The sequence below is a fragment of the Notamacropus eugenii genome, chromosome 2 (genome assembly GCF_028372415.1).
Source record: "Notamacropus eugenii isolate mMacEug1 chromosome 2, mMacEug1.pri_v2, whole genome shotgun sequence".
In the NCBI taxonomy this organism is placed as follows: domain Eukaryota; kingdom Metazoa; phylum Chordata; class Mammalia; order Diprotodontia; family Macropodidae; genus Notamacropus; species Notamacropus eugenii.
The window spans coordinates 402,343,757-402,365,741 of NC_092873.1; the positions used below are offsets into that span (position 1 = coordinate 402,343,757).

The 21,985-nt window shown below is 38.7% G+C and overlaps 2 protein-coding genes across 7 annotated transcripts in view; one reads left to right on the forward strand and one right to left on the reverse strand.

Moving 5' to 3' along the window:
- The window catches only part of FH (fumarate hydratase), a 31,130-nt gene extending 30,465 nt beyond the window's left edge, over positions 1–665 (reverse strand). The window contains exon 1 of the mRNA XM_072647575.1: positions 467–665. Coding sequence (XP_072503676.1) covers positions 467–580 — 114 coding nt within the window. The 5' untranslated portion in view covers positions 581–665. The remainder of the gene's footprint in view (positions 1–466) is intronic.
- A 93-nt stretch (positions 666–758) lies between these two features.
- KMO (kynurenine 3-monooxygenase) overlaps positions 759–21,985 on the forward strand; it is a 79,945-nt gene continuing 58,718 nt past the window's right edge. The window contains exon 1 of one of the 6 annotated variants that reach the window (XM_072647582.1): positions 759–913. Coding sequence is in view for 4 of the 6 variants with exons in the window: in XM_072647577.1 (XP_072503678.1) it covers positions 12,596–12,670 (75 nt within the window). In the remaining 2 variants the exon portion in view is untranslated. Of the gene's footprint in view, positions 914–9,205; positions 9,516–12,134; positions 12,671–21,985 lie in introns of those variants that run through there. The other 5 variants (XM_072647583.1, XM_072647577.1, XM_072647578.1 and 2 more) reach the window with 5 other exon arrangements.

Below are 21,985 nucleotides of genomic sequence, written 5' to 3' on the forward strand. Positions count from 1 at the left end.
CGAGTCATACTAGACGTGGCTAGCCAGCTTTACACAGGACCGCAGCGCACTTCACAAACATTCCCTCAACAGCTCTGGGAGGCAGGGGCTACAGTCGTTATGACCGGCCCCGCTTCACCGAGCCGAGCAAGAGACTGCGCGCTAACGAGCCCCGCTAGCAGGGACTGAAGCGGGCCGTACGCGTCTGAGCATGCGCACACGCTCCTCTCTCCAAAGGCCTCTCGGACCACCGACAGGAAAGTGTCCGAGAAATAACGACACCCCCCCTGCCCCCAGGCCTGGAAGTGAGAAGGGCCCTAAGCTTCTTCCCAGCTTGTAGCCCCATTCCCCAAACTCCGGCCTGACCTGCCCCGGTCCGGCTCGGCCCGGCTTGGCTCAGCCCATGGGTCGAGGGAGCGGGTGAAGGTCACCGCGGGCTAAGCCCGGGGACGGCGGCGGGCGCACAAAAGGAGGAAACGATCCTCACCATTCGAGCGGCGATCGGAGGGCGCCGCAGGGCGCAGGCCGCACAAGCAGGACCCGGAGGAGACGGCTGCAACAGCCGCGCGGGCGCGACGAAGATCCGGAGAGAACGGTACATGATGACTAGAGCGCGGGCGGACGATTTCGGGGAACCAAGACCACGCCTCCCACTGGCGGTCTTACCCCGCCCACACACGCCTCCCTTCTTATTCTCACCCAATACGGAATCCCGTCCCAGGCCCGGGAGGTGGGACTAATTCTTATTGACCAATTAAAAGAGAGGGTGGGTTTAGTGGACTTTTCCTCATCGCTCCTCTAAGTTGTGTCTGGACTAGCCCTAGGAATTGTGGGAGTTGGAAAATGTAGTGTTGTAGAGGGGCGGGGAGAGGAGGGGAGATCCGTGTTCCAGGTGGAGGTAGCGCTCTGGAAGTGGTGCCTACCATTCAGGAAGGTTGTTTTTTTCTTTTATTTACTAGGTTTTATGGCTTTTATTGCTAGGTTTTATCAATGGCCCTTTTTCTTTTCCTCTTAAGAAAAAGGATGCTTTCTGGGAGGTGGGGGAGGGGAAGGAAACTGTCTTGGAACTCTGTTTCCCCAACGTTTAGCGACGTGTCTGAATGTTTATTGATTAACTGGAAGTTAATGGAGATACCTTCTTGTATTGAAACTTTTAAAAACTATGATCGTGGTTGGGGATGCTGGAAAACGGAAACCCACCTAAAATTGCCCTTTAGCAGAAAACCACGTTGTCCTGTCCTCTGATCAGACCTGACCCCTGCTGGGAAAGGGAAGAAACCTGTGTTTACCTTCATGCTGCTTACAGGAGGCAGGGCGGAAAAAACAAGTACAGCCAGAATGCCAACAGGACTGCCTGCCTCCCAGTCCCATAAAGTTTAGAATCCTCTCTTTTCCCAGCCCTCCTCCCCAGTGCCTATCCAGCAGAGGTCTGGGATACCCTTGGTTTACTCTCAGGATGTACTTAAGCTCTCAGTGTACTAGACAGTTCAGTGGAGGAGTTGGTGATCTGTCTGGTAGATGGGTATGTGTATCCATGTATTTATAGATATTATATTATATATCTATATAGGTATATTTACATATCTGGTAGAAGTATATATCGATATAGATATGAAATATGTGTGTACATATGTACACATACATATACATATTATATATAATCCCAAGGATATAGTCCTACCTGTACCCAGATGAAATCTGGAGAAATAGATTCTTTTGTCTTCCTCCTCTTGCCTTTTGGCTGTCTCCAGATTATCTGGATCAGTCCAAATAGTTTGGCATTCCTTGAATATCAAAGATATAAGTCCCCTTTTACAGATCTCCATGTTTGTGCCTTGGCTCCAAGAATTTTTCTCAGTGGCAACTATTTCTTGAAATAAAATGCTTAAAAAAATAACAAGGCTAGACAGCCACATCTACCAAGACCAGGTTCCAAAACTAACCTTGAATCTGGGTAAGTTGACCATTAACAGACTTTTTTCCTTGTTCTTGACTTCTGCCCCTCAACCTTTTAGATCAAGGGGTTGTAGAATTTAAAAGCTAGAAGGAACTTTAAAGTTGTGATCTCCAAATTTTTTTTGATCATACACGATAAACAAGATGTTTTTGAATATATGACCCAAATATATACTACTGTACTAATAATTATGTGTATTATAAAACCCACAAAATAGAATTTTAAAGTATGGATAAGATGTATTTTGAAAATAATTTTTAATGATGCAAAAGCCTTTTTGATCTCACTAAAATATTGTATATGATGGTATTTTTAGTGAATACAGTGTGATAGAAAATGCTTTTCTTCTGCACTCTGACCCATAGATCTATGCCCCCTCACTTCTAGTGCCCCTGGGGGGCAGACATCCTGATACCTAAGTTCCTGTGCCTTGTCAGTAGTCCAGTAGCTGCGTCCATAGGACATTATGTCCTTTCCATCCACCCTGCTGCTGAACTCTTCTACATGTGTTGTCTTTATAAATTAGAGAGTAAGTTCCTTAAGAGCAGGAACTGCCTTTTTGTATTTGTATCTGCAATGCTTAGCACATTGCTTAATATATAGTAAGCAATTGATACATGCTTTTTTAAAATTCATTCATTACTTTTTAAAATCTTAGTTTAATACTTTGTGATACAGCAATCCAAAGGTCTGATTCAAATTTTAGTTTATTTTTATTTTTGATCTTATTGTTTAATAATAGTTAAAAATATGCCTCACAAAGATACACAGATCTTTGGAATAAGTGCACTTACTAAAATCATGATGCTCATTTTTTTCCATTCCATTATGTAAAGGTTTTTGTCATAAATTTGTTGCAAATTTCCTTCTTCTCTGATATCTATCAGTTATTCCTGTAAACTTAAGCAGGTGTTGCATTTTTATATTTTTTACAAATAAGTTCAAAACTCACCAAAATTCTTCATTTGGAAGATTATTAAATGGATTAAAATGTACGTTTTTACAGGTTCTATCACTGCAAATATAAATCATTATATGTGAAAAACAACATTGTTTTCATCAACCCTGAATAAGAATCTAGGAGAAAGTAGTTAACTGTCAGATGCTATAGAGAAGTCAAGAAGGATTAAAAGTGAGAAAAGGCCCTGAGATTTAGCCATTAAGCTGCCACTGGTAACTTGAAGACTGAGTACATGTAAGTATGTGTGTAGGCTGAGGGAAAAGAGCCAGTAGAGAGGAGATATTGGAGAGAGGATATATGTACTGAAGCAAGATCCTTGAGGAGGCAGAAGGATCAAGAATAAATAATGTAAGAATAATGTCAAGATTAGCCTTGACAAGTCGTAGCAATACATTTTCCTCTGAGAGGAAGAGGAAGAGCAGAAAATAGACCTTAAGATATTTTAAAGTATTTAGGAAGAAAACGGAAGGAGCTTCCACAAGATGGTCTCAAACTTCTCTGTGATCATTTGCTGTGAGTATTCAAGGTAAGGGTGTGATTAGGAGCATGAGGAGAGAAGATCAAATTTAGACAGAGAGGGGGAGCACCAATCTTAGCCCTGAAAATAAGTAAGACACCATGGTTGATGCTTTGGAGCCAAGCAAATGATCCTGGTCATTGGCCTGGCCTGGCCAAGTGACATGAAGAAATAAATGAAGGCAGGAGGTGAATTAGTTTGGAATGTGGTGATTTAAAATAGACATATGTAAAGCTGAGAACTTTAGAGAACACCTATTACTGTCCACGTCTGGGCCGACAATCTCTTTCAAACATTTCAGTTTAATGCAGTAAGTGCAACAAGAAACTTGTGCTTACTTTGATGGCCAGGTTGTTTCCAGATCTTTCCTTTTTACACACAGGTAGATGAACTCCAGATAGCTCCAGAAATCTTGGTCACAATAACTAATACCATGGCCTTCTAGGTAGTTAGAAATTAGCTTACTCCATTGCAACATTGAGTCTTTTGACTTCATCAGTTGATGTCATTATTTAATGATTAACAGTTCTCTTGGAGTGTAGTGAACCCTGTCAGACACAGCTATCTTTTACTGACATGTGGTATTGATCTGATTGGCTCTTTGGGTTACTACCCCCTCTTTTTTTTTTAAAGAAGCAAGACATTTTTAGATAAAATTCTGAAATGATCAGTTGTAGAAAAGATTTTGATGAATATATGCTGAATTTTATCATATTCATCTTAATTATAATGTAGATATGGAATTTATGTGTCTAGCTCATCATTTATGTCTTCAGCTATCCCCTGCAGTAATCCTCTGGGATTCCAGTATTCATGTTGATGATATCTCTCTTGGATATCTTGGATATCTTCAACTTGGATTATATTCTTCTTTAACCCATTTTAGGCACACACCAGCATGGTTACACTTCATGCTTCACTCTCTCTTGGAATTGTGCTACTTACAAAATCTGTTCTTCAAAAATGAAGTGTGAACAACAACTTTGAAATTTTGTTATCTACCCATAAACTCTTTCCACCTCTTTCTCTATCTCACTTACATTAAACCTACTCTTTGCCATTATTTTAACCTCTGGTCTGTTAAACCTGTTCTCCCAATCCATCTCCCCCCTCTGATGTCATTTTTCTTCATACTTATACTTGACCTCATGATCAGCCACTTTAATATTTCGATAGTGACTCCCCTAGAATTTGGAGAATCCCCACCCTTGAGAAAATCTAATTCTCCACCTTACTGATGGAGTCCTAATAGAGCTGCCCCCAGCCCCCAATAGTCTAATGTCATTACAGGCCCACTGCCTCTACCCAGCCATGACCTCCAGACCCATTCCCACAGAAACAGGTGTGTTCTTGGAGTCAATCACAATCTCATCATCCATCTAGCCCAAGACAATACCACAATACTTAACTATCTGTCTTGACCAGACAGGATCACAATAGCTGGCCACCAAACCATCAATGGGAACCCTCCTTCATTACCTAATCCCTTAACAAACTCCTCCTGCCTTTTTAATATTAATAATATTCCTATATTCTATGTAAATTTCTGTTACATAATTGCATCTTTATCCTATAAAAATCTATCTTGCTCTCTCTGAAGTTGCTGGTTCCTCTTGGAACTTAGCCTGCTTCATGAGAAGCATCAATCTCAATAAATGCTTATATTTAGAATAGAGGTAGTCTGACTTTGAATTCTTTGAGACGGCTCTACCCCAACACATCATGAAATCCCAATAGTTCTTGGTGTCCCAGAGTTTAAACCTCAACAGTTTTTTGGCATCCCTGGGTGGGCTCAAGTCTCTGACTCTGACCTCCCCCTTCATGTGGAGCAAATCCAAAGGTAAGCCGATCTTTTTCCCTTCTTTTTGCTCGGAGGTTCTTCAAGCACTTAGGAAGACTTGACTGGATTGCTTGGGCCCTAATGCCCAAGGCTACTGAGGCCGGCAGGATTCCCTCTAGACAGAGGAAGTTCTGTTTGGGAATTTTGCTTTTTTTTCTTTTTCTTTTCTTCACCCTTTGGTAGGACACCACTAAAGAGATGAACGTGACTATAGCGGGGATATCCTTAGGCTTACTGGCATTCCATCCCAACTCTCATCCTATGGAACTATAAGTCATTCAAACGTTTCCAAATTCACCCAATTGCACTTCCTTAGTCCACATTTTTTCATCTTTTTCATAGGGAAAGCATGGTATAATTTATAGAACACTTTGCTGGATATAGGCAAACCATATCTATAGCATTCTTCTGATTTTCCAGTTTAGTAAAACTATCAAAAAAGGAATTAAAATTAATCTGATATGACATACTCTTGCTGAAGCCTTATTGGCTCTTTGAGATCATCATATCATCATCCATTTTCTCCTTGCCTCTAACAACAGAACAGATATTCTTGCCCCTCAATAAATCTAATCCATGCATCTGACCCTCCATCCTATCTACTGTATATTGAGCTTTGCTCCAGCATTTTCAGTTTCTCTTCTACTGACTCTTTATTGGAGTCTTGTTTTTTTATACAAGTGCTTACTTATACACTCAGGCCTTTCACCTGGGGAAAAAAATAAAAGCCTTTCCACAACCTACTCAATCCAGTTATGCTCTGTCTTTTTCTTCTTTATAGCTAAACTTCTTGATCAAACTGTTTCTACCCAGGGACTCCATTCTTCCTTACTCACTCTCTCCTTTATTCTTTACAACGTATTTTCCACGTGAACTACTCTACTGAGACTGTCTTCTTGAAAGTCACCAGTGAAATCACTTTCTGCAGTCCTCATCTTCTTTGACTTCTCTACAAACTGTGACAGTAATGCACAGCAGAGAGCAAAAGAAAACTTAGAGGATGGCTAGCTCTCAACACCATGTGTAGTATTTATTATATAGGCATTCTTGTAATGGAAATTTATTGCTACATATTTTGAATCCTCTCTTATGCACATGGAAATGATTTTTTTTCTTTTCTTATTGTGTATTTCAGTATAACATTATATAAAAAAAAATTTAATTGTGACTATTTTCCCACCTGTTCCTACTAGTTATTTTTTCTTTAGTTTCAGAGAAACCATACTCTCCTGGTTCTCCTATCTCTTTAAGTGCTCCACGTTTTCAGCTTACAGTCTCCTTATCCTTTTCTTAAGACAATAATTGTGGCAGCTAGGTGGATAGGGTGCTGGGCCTACCATCAGAAAGACTGTTATTGTGAATTCAAATCTGGCCTCAGACTGTCTGGCCCTGGGCAAGTCTCTTAACTCTATTTAACTCAGTTCTTCTTCTAAAATGAGCTGGAGAAGGAAATGACAAACCACTCCATGATCTTTGCCAAGAAAACCCTAAATGGAGTCACGAAGTTACCTTTTGGGGTCAGCCTTTTGGGTTAAACCCTATCTACGTTTGCCCAGAGCTTTGGCGGTGTAAGTGGCCCTCGACAATGAATAGCTATAAAAAGAAAAGTGAAGGCTACATGACCTCAATATGTAATCCTATACATTTGTTTCTTACTAAACATCCACCTCCCCTACTCCAGGTCCCCATCACATCGCATTATACCAACTTCCTAACAGCTTCTTGGAGTCTGCTCTCTTCTCCTCCCATCTATCTTGAACACTTAATAATAACTAATAATTGTTCAGAGTTTGTACACACACACACATATAATGTCATTTAATCCTTTTAACAACCATATAAGTTAGATTCTATATGGATTACACACACACACACACACACACACACACACACACACACACACACACACACACACACACACACACACCCAATTCTGGAATGTTTTTGAAGTGGGACTCAAGGTACAAAAGTGAATCAGGTCTGGAACAGGTCTTTTTATTCCTGAGCAGAAAAGGGAATGCTGGGTAAGAATTATAGAAGGACTACAACAGAAGCTAATAACTTATCACTAGTGTATCATGAGTTGAGAAGTTAATATTTAAGTTACATTGAGGCACTTGCAAATAGTTGGGGGTTTTTTTGAGGGCTGCTAATTTGCTAATTAGTGTTTTTTTCATTTTCTTTCCACTGATCATTTCCATTGGCAATCAATGCCAATTGAGTATTTTCCACTATTCCCTCTCTCTTTCTCTTTTTCTCTGGGTGTCATTTTCATTTTGGCCAGTCTGCTTCTGTTGCTCCAGAAGCCACTAGCCTGCTGCCTGGGTACCCAGGAAGGAGAAGATGTCAGGCACTTTTTGAGATCTCAGGAGGCTCTGTACCAAAAAAAAGAAAACAAACAGGAGGCAACCTCATTCCAGGCACAGGCTTGCCTCGGAGACCACAAGCTCACAGCATGAGAAGGATGCAGTCATCCCATCTGACCCCCTGGACAGCTCAGACAGTCATTCTTATACTTTGAAACTGGTAGAAAGGGAGAGACCTGAAGGTTGGAAATTACCCCTTCATTATATCCATACTAACAGCCAATGAAACAGTAGGAACTCCTGAGCTATCATGGATGATAGGAAGCAGGATATCTGCACCTGCTCTGAAGTAGAGGTGAAACAAAAAGGAAATTCCCTCCATCATAAATGCCTAAAAGTAGATCCCAAATCTCCATGTGCTTGATTGGAATCCTGAGTGAGCCTGCTCCAAGGGCATAATGTAACCATTAGAAAGGCAGCCCAGTGTAGTATAAAGCAACTTGGACTTGGACTTAGTAGTAATGGATTTGAAAACTCTGATTTTTACTTGTGTGACTATGGAGGGAAGGGAAGAAGGAAAGAAAAAAGAATTTATTGAGCACCAGGCATTGTGCTAAGCGCTTTACAAATGCTTTCTCATTTTGTCCTTGCAACAACCCTGTGAAGTTAATGCTACTATTGCTCCAATTTTTCATGTGAAGAAACTGAGGCAGACAGAGTGTTTATAGGGTCACAGAGTATGTGTCCAAGGCCAGATGTCCACTCTTTTCTGAGTCTCAGTTTCCTCACCTGTAAAGTGTGGCTATAAAAATGCTTAAGAGTGTTTCCTTCACTGTGTTATTGAGATAATGTATGTAAAATGATAATATATGTAAAAGGCTTTGTAAAGTAGTAGTATATGTAAAAGTCTGAAAGCTCTTTATAATTGTCAGCTGTTATTAAGGCCGTCCTAAAGTGGAAGGAGCTGCCTGGGGAGAAGTAGTTTTCCTTTCTTCACTAGAGGTTTTCAAGTGGGGAAAACCAGAAGATGACTTTGGGGGGGTGTGTGGTAGAGGGGATTCTAGTTCAGATATAGAAAGAACTGTGATTCCTTCTGACTCTCATTCTTTACATAGCATCACATATCCTTTTCACTCCCATTGCCACCCCCATAGTTCAATCCCTTATCATCTTTTGCTTGGATTGTTGATGAAGTCCTCCTAACGTGTCTGCCGTCAGCGTAATTCTCCCAGTGCACCAACCTGATAGTAGCATTCCTCTGTTCAAAAAGTGGTGCCCTACTGCCAGCTGAGTAAAGTAGAATACCCTTAGCCTGGCATTTAAGACAATCTGCTATCTGTCTGACTGTCTGCAGCTTGTATACAGACTGTATATCAAGGCTGATCTCTTACTAATCTCATCTCCATACATCTCATTTTAGCCAAATTATATGACTTACCACCACCACTGACCTCTGTTCCAGTGCCTTAGCTCATTCATCATCTCCTATGCCTGGCACTGACTGCCCTGATTACTCCCTTTCCCAGATCATTCCCATCTCCGCCTTTGGGAGTTTCTTTTTTAAGGCCCAATTTACATACCATTTCCTTTATAAAGGTTTCCCAGACCTTCCCAGCTGAAAGTGGTTTCTCCTTCCTCATTTTTCAGAGCAACTAGGTGGTGCAGTAGTAATCTAGCACCAGGCCTGGAGTCAGGAAGATCCAAGTTTAAATCTGGCCTCAGACACTTACTAGCTGTGTGATCTTGGGCAAGTTACTGAATTCTACTTGCCTCAGTTTCTTCATCTATAAAGTGGGCTGGGGAAGAAATTGGCAAACTACTCCAGTATCTCTGCCAAGAAAATCCCAAAAGGGTCATGAAGAGTCACGCAGGACTGAACAACGAAAACCACGTATTACAGCTATCTGCAGGCAACTCCCTCACCCCAACTAGACTACAAGTTCCTTGAGAGCAAGGTTTGTCTCATTTGATCCTCGTATTTTCTAGGGATAAGCCCAATGCTTTACTTAACATTGCCCCAAAAGGAGCTTCATAAAAATCTAGTGAGTTGAAATCATAACCTTGTAGGCAAATGAAATATAATTCCCAGGGAGCTGTACCACCAAACAACCACAAGAGGTCACTATTGAATGGCTTTTGACTTTTAATCCTGGAACATGCTGTACTTTCTAATTTTTTTCCATCTTCATTAAGTAGTTAATAAAAGAAAGGGTCATTTCTTAAAATATAGAACCCATCACTAAAGTTTCGTTCCAATGTCTCATTGTGGCATGGCAGAGGTTAATGATTTTTTTAGCTACAACAACTCTCTAAGACTATCTGCCTAGTTGCAGAGGGATTGAGGATAGATTCCCAACAAAAGTAGTTTCTTTAAGTGTGGATCTGTTAAAATAAGATTTAGAATGTCTTTTTTTTTTACCTCTGTAATTCTCTTTTGACTCATATCTCATCGAATTGATCTTGCATTTGTATGTGTATCTTTTCTCCCTAACTGAATTATGAAATCTCCAACAGAAAAATTTTTTAGCGATTCTTGTTTTGGGCTTTTTTTAGTTAGCAATATCACTATTATTAATAACTACAATAATAATAATTTAATTTCTATAATGACTCTGGGAGCCAGGTAGTGGAAGTCCCTATTTTACTGGTGAAAAGTGAGTCTCAGAGTGACACCTGGACTTTATCAAGGCTGTATTACTAGCAAGGGTTACATTCCAGACTCTCTCAAATCTTCTAATTCCAAAACAACTGTTAAAGAGCACCTAGTACACATCATCAAAAATAGACTTAGGGCTTCTGGGCAAAAAATAAATGTTTTATAAATGCTTGTTTAATGGATGATAGAATGAAAATACCCATGCCTGCATGAAAAAATGCTCTAAATCACGACGGATTAGAGAAATGAAAATTTTAAAACTCTGATACACCACTTCACATCTATGAGATTGGCTAGTAGGACCAAAAAAGAAAGTAACAAATGCTGGAAGGGATGTGGAAAAATTAGGACACTAATGCACTGTTGGAATTATGCCCACAGGGGTATAAAACTGTGCATATTCTTTCACCTAGCAAAACCACTACTAAATTTGTATCCCAAAAAGATCAAAGAAAAGGGAAAAAGACCTATTTGCGCAAAAAATTTTATAACAACTTTTTATAGTGGCAAAGAATTGGAAACTAAGGTTATGTCCATCAATTGGGGACTGGCTGAAGAAGCTTGTATATGATTGTGATGGGGTATTATTGTGCTATAAGAAGTGATTAATCAGCCGAATGGTTTCAGGGGGGAAAAGGGAAGATTTATATGAACTGATGCAAAGTGAAGTGAGCAGAATGAGAAGAACATCATACACAGTAACAACAATATTGTGACAATCCTCAAATGGGAAAGATGTAGCTATTTTCAGCAATGCAAAGATCCAAGACAGTTCTGAAGGACTTATGATGAAAAATGCACCTCCAGAGAGACAGAGAACTGATGAGTGCAGACTGAAGCATATTTTTTTTACTTTATTTTTCTTGATTTTGTATGTTATGTTTTCTGTTGCAACATGGCTAATATGGAAATACATTTTGCATGGCTTCACATGTATAATTGATAATTGCTTGTCTTCTCAAAGATGGGGCAGAAGTGGAAGGGAGGGAGAGAATTTAGAACTCAAAAATTTAAAAACAATGTTGAAATTGTTTTTGCATATAATTGAAAATATTTAATGAAATAAATTGTATATATATGCACCTACAGATGGATAGATCTATCTATAGATCTATAGATATCTATAGATAGATATATGTGTGTGTGCCTGTTAGTCCTAGATATACTGCTTAGAGTTATAGACCTTTGAACTAGAAGAGACCATAGAGATGACAGTCTAATGCTCTTCAGCTTACAAATAAGGAAACTGAGGCACTGAGAAGTTAGATGACTTGCCAAAAGCCATTTAACTAATTACCAAACAGAGCTAGAATCTTTGGCCTCTCACTTTACTATTTCTTTTCCACTCCAAGGTAATTTCTTAATATAAACTTTTTTTTAAATCAAACTGTGATCCATTTCAATACTTTTCTGATTTTAAGGGATGGTAATACCTTTTTTGCACTATATGTATTGATGTATCAGAAGTTTTTAGATGTATTCATCTTCAGACTCACTGGTGCATATACCTTTGTAATTTATATTGTGTGTTTCTTTGTAGTTCTAAGACATTTGAGCTGATTATAATAATAGCTAGTGTATTTATACAAATACGTAATTTTCATATTTGAGAAACGCTTTTATCTGATCCTCACTACAAAGCTGTGAGGTAAGTAATATTATTATTTCCATTTTACAGAAGAAAAAAAAACAGACTGACAGGTTAATAGCACCTAAATCTATACATATGGGGTTGGAAAATTTTGTCATAAATTGTAATTGCCTAAATACTTCTTTAAGGAGGGTAGCACATGAAAAATTAATGAAGATAGAGAACTACCATGCTGGGCCCCCAGTGGAAGAAAACTGATTTGGTATTTAAACTTTTGTATGTTAAACCTCATTTGAAAGTTCCTCAGTAAGTTAGAATGACTAATCATGAATAAAATTGAAACTAAGAAAATTTCCTTTTAGAAAAACCACTATCATATGGTTCTGTGTTGAAAGTATGTGCATTACAGATATATATATATAGATAGATAGATAGACAGACAGACAGACAGACAGACAGACAGACAGACAGACAGATAGATAGATAGATAGAAAGAAAGGAAGCCAGCTTTTGTGTAAGTCTAAAAACATTTTAAACTTTGTTCAGTTGAGTTAGTAAGGCATTTCCTTGTTTCCTGAACTAGCGTGATCCTTGATAGGGAAATTATACAGTTAAACACTATCGGGTGAGTTCAAGGGACATCAGCGTTTGACGGGAAGCCAGTGTAACCCGAGTTTAAAACTTCTGGTAAATGCTTCAAGGCTCTCAGTAATATAAAGGCTGAGAAAACAAGTGAGTAGGAAAAAAGGCTCCCTGGTGAAGGAAAGAGAGATTTCAGACAAACCACTATGAAAAATACTTCTGTGATCATGGATCCAACTAACAGCAAAAAGAAGAGAGTAGTTGTCGTTGGTGGTGGATTGGTAAGATTTTAGATCTATTTATATGTTATACTTTTTATGCCTTTTTATTATCATCATCATCATTATTGCACACTTAAAGAAGCTTACATTTTTCTGTTGAGGTGATTTTATTTTGTAAATTTAAGTGGGTCTAGTTTTGACTTTTACTTACTAGGAAATAACACATTTTTGCATACTTTTTAAATTTCAAGATGATCTCTTTTTCTTCTATTCTTTGACATTTTGGTTTAGAAATCCCTTATGACTTTAGGCTGTGTTTCCTTTTGTTTTTGGTAATTAATACTACAGAACATCTAATTTTTGCCTTAAATTTTATTGTCTGTATGGATTTAGGGTCTACGCAAGTGTGTTATACAAATTATTCCATTTAAAATTAAAAATAACTCAACATCATAATGGTGTATATGCAAAGTTGTCAGATTGACCAATCTCAATCAACTAATAAACCAGAAAAACTTTATTTTTAAATAATAAAAGTAGATGATTGTTAGCCTAAACTGATTGGTGTATGCATTTAAAACACTCGAACTCACATGTAGGAACACAGCCTATATCTTCTAAATTAACAAACTGACTCATTCCACTCAAAATACGTTTGGGAGCCAAACGGGGAAAAAACTTTTAAAGTTTTATTTTTTTTTTCATTTGAAATAAGCCCTTGTGAAAGAAGTTCAGTCAATTAACAAGTAGTACACTGGAATTCCTCTTTCTAATATTACTCTGAGTTCCTGTCCCTGTGCCTTGCTCACGGTAGGCACTTACTAAATGTTTTTTGAATGAATCAGACAATACTATAAGAAAACTTGATCTTTCAGCAGCAACCCCTCCTCTGGGACTTTACAGAGCACCTAGTTTTTCATCTGTCTAGTGCATTTAGCAAGTTTGAAAATTACAGGATTAGTTAACTGGATTTGTGTCTTGTACTCCTACTAGATTATCTTTTATTTAAATTTTGTATTTGCTGCCCCCCAACCCCTACCCCGTCTCCAAACACAGACCTTTATATACTGTTGCTGTTTGGTTGTGTCCAACTCTACGTGACCCCCATTACGGATTGGTTTGTTGTTTTTTTTTTTAGCAAAGATACTGGAGTGATTTGCCATTTCCTTTCCCAGTGTGTTAAGGCAAATAGTGGTTAAGTGACTTGCCCAGGGTCGCACAGCTAATAAGTGTCCGAGGCCAAATTTTAATTCACCTCTTCCTGAACTAGGCCCAGCACTATATCCACTTAACCACCTAAATCTTTACTGAATGAGGGAATGAATAAATTATAGGTGACAGAAATATATAGTGTTATAATTATAAACTATTAAAGTTATAACAACTAACAGAATTCAGAGCACTGTTTATTGGAAGGACCTTGGGCATACATAGTAAAGACTGAATACATCTTTATCCTTTCCAAGTTTATAAATCCCATGTGAATTGCTGTATCTTGTTTGCTTACTAAAATGCTGGCTGGTTTCCCTGCCTCAAGTCTTTCCCTATTTCAGCCCAGCCTCCACTGAGCTGTCAAAGTGATCTTCCTAAAGCATAAGTCTGACCATGTCACTCATCTCCCGCCCCCCACTCCATCCTGTTCAGACAACTCAAGCCATTCTCTGTTGCCTCCAGGAGGGAATACAAAATCCTCTATTTGGCTTTTAAAGTCCTCCATAACCTGTGCCCTTTCTACTTTTCCAGTCTAATTACACCTTGTACTCCCTGCTCCTCACGTTCTACTGTACTCAGCAGTCCAGTGTTGCTGGCCTCCATACTGTATTTTTCATATGACACTTGATCTCTTGATTCTGGGCATTTTCACTTACTGTGCCCCGTTGTTGGAACTCTTTCCCTCCTCATCTCCAAATCCTAGCTTCCTTTAAGTCTCAGCTAAAAGTTCCATCTTCTGCAAAAATCTCCCTTAATACTAGTGCCTTCCCTGATTATCTCCAGTTTAACATATATATATACATATATATATGTATATATATACATATATACACACATATATATATGTATGTGTATGTCTTGTTTCTATATGGTTGTTTGCTTGTTGTCCATTAGAGTGTATTAGACCTCCATTACTCTGTAAGTGCCTTGAAAGCAGGGATTGTCTTTTGCCTTACCTTGTATTCCCAATGCTTATCACAGTTCCTGGCACATAGTAGGTGCTTAACAAATGATAGTTGACTGACTAACTGAGGAGAGAGAAAGATCACTCCTGGTTCAAAGAATATGATGAATTCTTTATGGAAGTAGTAGCATGAGGGATGAATCTAGAGGAATGGTTGGTATCATTAACTCTGATGATCATAAAGAATTAAAAAGAAATGAACATTGTTTTTATGAAAATAAAATCTATAAGGACAGCATTAGGCCTCAAAGAGAAATAAGGGATTTCTATTTGGATTTAGATTTGGAAGATGACTTTTTAAGGCCAACTAACAGTCTTTCAGATAGAGTTAAATCATTAGTAGTGGCCCCACAGTATCCCATAAAGCTAGCACTTTGTTCATCCAACTCTCTAGTGGCTTGGATATCGTCCTGTATTTTGTTTTTCCAGGTTAAGAGGAAATGTAGATGTGGTCTTAACTGAGGACAAATTTCAGGGAGTCTATAAATTAGGATAAGAAGAAAAATTACATTTTTATTTTCACTAACATCTAACTTAATCTTAGTATTTCGTCCAGTGATCAGTATAGGCAAGAGATCACACTAATATTTGGCAGTACTAGACTACCAAAGGGGTTTATGATACAAAAAAAGCTAAGAACTCCAGTCAAGAAATTCACCCTAGTCATTTGATACCATAGGAATTTGCTGACTACCAGTTTTTTAAAAACTTGATAGTTACAGGCTTGAAAGAGCAGAATTGAGGGAATCATATCTTTTAGGTATATTGAAATTCTGTACATGTGTATGTATGCATGTGTGTGTGTGTGTGTGTGTGTACGCGTGTTGTTTTCCATTGTAACAAAAGACGCGGCTACTACAAATGATTACTGTCAGTATGAGGATCTGCTGAAAAGATCGATAGATGATCAAGAGTCCAAAGGTTGACATTTGAATCACAGTTGAAGCGGTTTTGATCCGTGTCTCTTGGATATCTGCAAGAAACCCAAACTCTTTGCTCCAAAAGAGTTTAGCCGTCCCTTATCAGACTGATAGATCCACTATTGCTTTTTCCTTGTGGGACATTTGCAGCTCAATCTCATTAGTTACAAAGTCATATTTTTTTGAAACTTGAAAGCATTTTTTTCTCTCTGCTATTTAGATATCATTCTCATTTCACTTTTTCTTCCTGCAGCTGCATAAGTGTCTTCCATTTCTCCAAACTCATTTAACTCAGAATTATTTTCAAAAGAATATCCCTTTAGTTCTGGGAAGCTGGCTACATCAAGTACCACCTCCTACGTGAAGCCTGTCCTCAGCCTCTTCTTCTCTATGAAATGATTTTGTATTTACTTGTACATATTTTGTATTGTACACATTGCTTCATACAGTAAAATGTTGGCTCCTTGAGGGATAAAACTATTTTGAGTTTTGTTTTTGTATACCCATTTTTTGTCACAGTGCCTGGCATACATACTTAATAAATAAATTCTTATTGCTTTGAATTGGCAATCTTTTTCAATCACTTGAGATTCAATATGGTTTATAGATGATTTTAATGAAAATCCCCAAGTGCTACTTTGATATGAGCCAAGGTGTCACACAGATGGAAGCTGGATGCTCCCACTGCTTTTGTAGGCCTGCTATTAGTTTGATATGAATCTTCAGGCCATTCCACAGAATCTAAGTTCCTTGAGGAAGGTACTATTGTTGCAAATAGTCAGTATTGGAAGGGGCTCACTTGAAGCTTGAGCTCTCTCAAGACAGTTCCTTCACCCCTAGTCATCTATACCTGCTGGGAAGTGTGTCCCCAACATCAAGTCTACACTGCCCAGATGCATCTTCTACCCACAGCTTTCAGCTTAGCGCTCTGGTGCCAATCAGAACAACTCTAATCCTTTCTTCATGTGATAGGCCCTTAAATACATTTATTACTGCCTCACTCCACCCTATTTGCGTAATCTCTTGCTTAATTCCACACAAAACCCTTGCAGTTGGCATTTCTGAGAATCCCCAACACAAATTAGTAGCCAGGATCATTACACTGAAATTCAGTGGTGATGTCAATGTTAATTGAAAGAGACTTGCTAAAATTGTAAACTCAAAGATATCACTGACTTCTCTAAGAAGGCCAAAGATTTTAGCATTCCATAGGGAATGATGGATATTTCAAAAATTTTAATTAGAAATGTATGAAGCTACAAGTGAGACTGTAATGTATGATTTGACAAAATTTGCTCCCACTCCCACCATGATTTATGCCTCCCAAATCAGAAAAATTCTGTGGATTTGCATGCTTCACAGTAATTAGTTCATACCAACATGATGATGGTAATGAACTTTATAATTAAAAATGAACAGGCCACTCATAATCATGACCTGCTTCTCAGGCTATTTCCACACAATTAGCATACAATCTTATGTGCACATCTATTGATATAAAAACAATAAACAATTTTATGTTAGTATGCATACAATTTTATAGGTATCAAACATATGAATGAATTAAAAAAACAATTAAGTTCTTACTATGTGCTAACTGTACTGAACATTAGGGATTCAGATATAAAAGTGAGACAGTCCTTGGCCTCAAGAAACTAGCATTCTAACAGGAGGAAAATAATACCTTACTTAGGGTTTTTTGGTCTAGGGACATTGAGATGTTGAATGAATAAATAAATGAGCATTTATTAAGCTATGTGGAACAACAGGACAGTCTTTTCAGAGAGTGTTGATTTGAATATAATTCTTGGGACAAGAGGTGGAAAGGGATGGGAGTTAGGGGAGAGGAGGGGCCTCTCTTCTCCATGTGATATGTATAAATGGAGAGAGAGGAAAATGGCTGAGTTGAAGATGAAGATTTATGGCCCAGGTACTTCAAAGCTGAGACTCTGGTCTCTTAGGGGTTTGGTCCCTGGAGGTCCACTTTGAAGGTTTTAGCAACAGCAATAGTAGGATGGGGTAAAATAGAGGACATCGAGTCCTAAGGAATTCAGAACTGCTGCTCCAAAGGCATAGACTGTGCTTGAAAGTCTCATCTGGAAGGAGAAGCAGCAGCTGCTGCAGCAGGGTTATTGTCTCTTTCATTTGTGGTTTTCAATCTTGAGTGACTTAGGTATATTTTACTTCTTTTTCCAGGAGGTGGTAATGGTGGTGGTTGTAGTAATATATGACATTTATATGTAGTGTAGTTTGTAAAGTGCTTGCATAAATGATCATGTTTGATCCTCACAACAATCCTGTAGAGGAGAGGTACCACCCATTTTATCATGTCCCTGTTTTACAGATGAGGAGACTGAGGCCCAGAGAAGTTAAGTGACTTTCTGATTATCACATAATGAGTTTTTGAAGTAGGAACAGTATTAACCTAACCATTTCTTTCCTTCAGTTTGCTTTCCCCACCTCTCTTGTGTTCTTACTTTTAAGAAGCCATCTGTGCCTTAAGCAAAAGTCTTGTGGGTTAATCACATAGTGTATTTTTTCCATAAGAGCCATTGCATTAACTAAATTGAACATTCGTGGTAAGTCTCAAATGTTTTTTACAGAAAGTGAAAAGAGGAAATAATTAGAAAATTTTTAGACTTCTTGTAATGTTTCACCTGATCTTTCTTCCCACCTACCATCCCCCAACTTTGGCAGCTGAAGCCATGAGTTCAGTCATACTTTACCCTAAACTCTGGGAAGAATCTTGGTCCTAAATATAAGGAACAACATGGAAGTAGCTTTGTGGCTTAGCATTATGTTAGGTTTGCTGCTTGCTCTTTTCTGTCTTTGATTCCCCAATAAATTGGATTGAACCCCAGTTGCACAAGGCACTTGTAAGATATGTATATGTAAAAGAGCTGTGACCATTTGGGTTGTTTAGATGTGGTTGGTAGTTGCCATAGATAGATCTCTAGAATGTGGCCCACACCTCTGGGTGGGGGAGACTATGATTTCTGCCTTGAGGGGGAAGAGGAGAAGGGCTGTGGCTGGCACTTGTTACTTTTATCATCTATCTCCAAGAAGAGGGACTGAGCTAGGCTTATATCTATCTGGCTACCTCAGACATTTCTGGTTCAGAAGTACAATAGGTTCAGAACAAAAGTCACTCCTATGATCACTCTTAAAGGGGAGAGCACCCTTCGCTTATACTCATCAGCTTAGCTTTTTTCCACTAAATATAAGTTGCATCTACAGCACCTTGCACAAATGGTGAATAGTGGATAAACCAGTTTATCCAAACAAGAAGAAAGAGAGATTGGAAAAGTTATACAGACAAAAATATACTAGAAAACAGACAAGAGTGAACAAGTTCTTTTTATGGGAGTGACATAAGATTCCAGCTCCAACCAAGAGATAGGGCCTATTCTTACCCAAGGGAAAGTTCTCTCTCCATAGACTCAAGGAAGGCAAGTTGGAGATCAGGAATATACTGAGGAACCAGCTTCCCCTACATGTCTTCAGCTCCCAAAGTTTTTCCTTCTCTTCTCCTCTCTCCAACCACACATTTTTCTTTACATGTCTAACACCAATTCCATACCCACCTGGCATTCTTTCTACCAGTTCAGTCATTTCTAAGAACCTACATGTGCAGTTGCATGCAAAATGCCCCAGACTGGGTTGAAAGTTCTGTTATACATTGTACACAAGACTCTCCAAAACTGGATTTCCTATCCCTGAGCCCTTGTGACTCATATTGTCATGACTATGACTGTGTTCCTGATACATGCTGCCAAACTTCCCCAATACTTCCCATGCTGGGCCTCTACCAGTTGTTGGCTGCTTAGACTTCTCCTCATCCTATCCTTGCCCCTACTTGGAACTTATAATCTTTTTTGCTCTTGATGATCAACTGTCCTTTACTCTACAGACTGACATTTCCATACATAGAATCATAAGAGCCTTAGAGTTGGAAGAGGTCTTTGACAACATCAGAGCCAATCCCCATTCATTTTCAGCAACACCCACAATTGCAGCCTCTGCTCAGATACTTCAAATAGATAGGGAACCCATTATCTCTTGAGGCTACCCACTTCATTTTTGCTAAAAATTCTTGCTTCTGTTGCCTTCTTATAACTTCTAGCCATTACTAGCTCTACCCTCTTCCGGTAAGAAACGTCAGTCTAATCCTTCTTCTGTCTGAACACTCTTCAAATGTTTCCAAATGGTAATTATTGCATCTTTAATCTTCTCCTCTCTAGGCTGGACAGCTCTACTTCTTCTTGTTTTTCCCCATGGAATGTTACTTTAAGTTTCCTTATGATCTTGGTCATCCTCCTCTAAGTTAATTCTAATATCTTAAGTGTCCTCCCCAATATGTGAAAGCAAGCCCTGAACAAAATATTTAGGCCAGACTAGACTGCAGAAAAACTGCTATCTTTCTTGTTCTCAGTGACAAATTAAGCTCCTCAAGGCCCATACTTTGCCATTTTTCCAAAGCTTTTAATACTATTCTGTTTTTAACATAAAAAGAACACGTACATTTGTAAATTCAGAACTGAATTTATAAAATTCCAAAGTTATAGGGATATAGACTAGATCTCTGATTTTATTAACATAGGGAATTCCCTAGAGCCAAAGGGAAATGTTCACTAAAGTAAGCTATCACCTCCATTGCAATTTATATCCACAGAAAGTTACCTATAACTTTGAGAGGTTAAATAATCTGTGCAGAGTCGCACAGCCAGTATGTGTTAAAGGTAGAACTTGAACCCTGGTCTTAGCTTTGAAATCAACTCTTTTTCCACTAGGTTACACTCCCTCTGACAAAGTAAGTTAGTATTGATCAGAAATTTAATGAAATATATAGCACATATGTAATGAGGGACTGGAAAGCTCACTTAGAAGGGCACCCACTATGTACTAGACACTAAGCTAAGGACCTTATAATATAATTCTCATTTGATCCTTACAGCAACCCTGTGAAGTAGATAATGTTATTGCCCCAATTTTATAGTTGAGGGAACTGAGGCAGACAAATTAAGGAAGTTGACCAGAGTTACACACCTAGTAAGTATCTGAGGCTAGATTTGAACTCAGGTTTTCCTGACTCCAGGCGCAATACTTTATCTACTGTAGCACCTATCAAGCTGCCTCCCAGTGTTCTAGGTAACTTTTCTAAGAGGCAGGCATAGAAATGATGCACCCCTTCCTCTGCTGTTCAGTGAACCTGCTTCCAAGCATGTGTAATACAGGGCCTTGCTTTCTCTTTTGCAGCATGTACAGGTGTTGTATGACTATCTCTTGCCTACATACTGTTTGGCAAAGAGGGACCTTTGGATTGGCTGCTAAGCCAGAATAAGGACTCAAAAGTGTCTTGAGCTTTAGTTTTGTTTTCCTCCCTGACTACATTTGAGTAAGGAGTTTAAATTACTGTTAAACTTTAGGTAGTAAAGGGGCTTTGGGCCCTTACTTACTAAGAGCTGCCATGAAGGTGGTAGGTGTATGGCTGCCTGAGTAAACTCTGGTATGGACTTCTGACCTCGAGATCTCGTGTGACCTTGCACCAAAGGAAAAAAGATTCAATAAAAATCAGAGAAAAGGAATTTGGAAAAAGTAGATAGCCACTGGAAGACCAAATAATATTTTTTCTTAATAAAATTAGAGTCATGTTCTCATATACAAAATTATAACAGTATAGCAAAAGAGAGAAGAAGAAAGAAGAGGACAGGAAAGAAAGGGGAAAGGAAAGGAAAATTTAATATATAAATTAACTACTGTAGTGGAGAGTATATAAAGTCATAACAAATTTGGCTCCATTCATTTGTCATTAAATAAAGTTCACATAAAATCATGATGTCGAACAAAAGTTACACGTTTTTCTGAGGTTTAGGATCTCTTTAATTATCAGAGCCTGCAGAACACCAAGGACCACAGAAATGAAGTCAGTGGTTAGAGTGGGTGCTGTGATCAGCAAGGAGGGGACAAGATAAACTGGAGGTGACACACAATCTCAGGTTCAGTGACCCAGATGACCTTTGAGGTCCCTTTCAACTCCATGATTCAAAGGTGTCATAAACAAACAAGGGTCATTACAGAAAGGTCATGAGGTGAGTATGCTGATCTCAGGTCAATAAATGGGGTCAGGGACACAAGGAATTTTCCAGAGGGGCTCAGGAGAGGAGCAAAGAGTTATACTGTAGATCTGACAGTATTTGCTCACTGCCTTGCTTCAGACTTTGCCACAGCCTTCATCTGCTCTCTCCATGTCCTGGACAATCTTTGAATCCGTTAAATGCA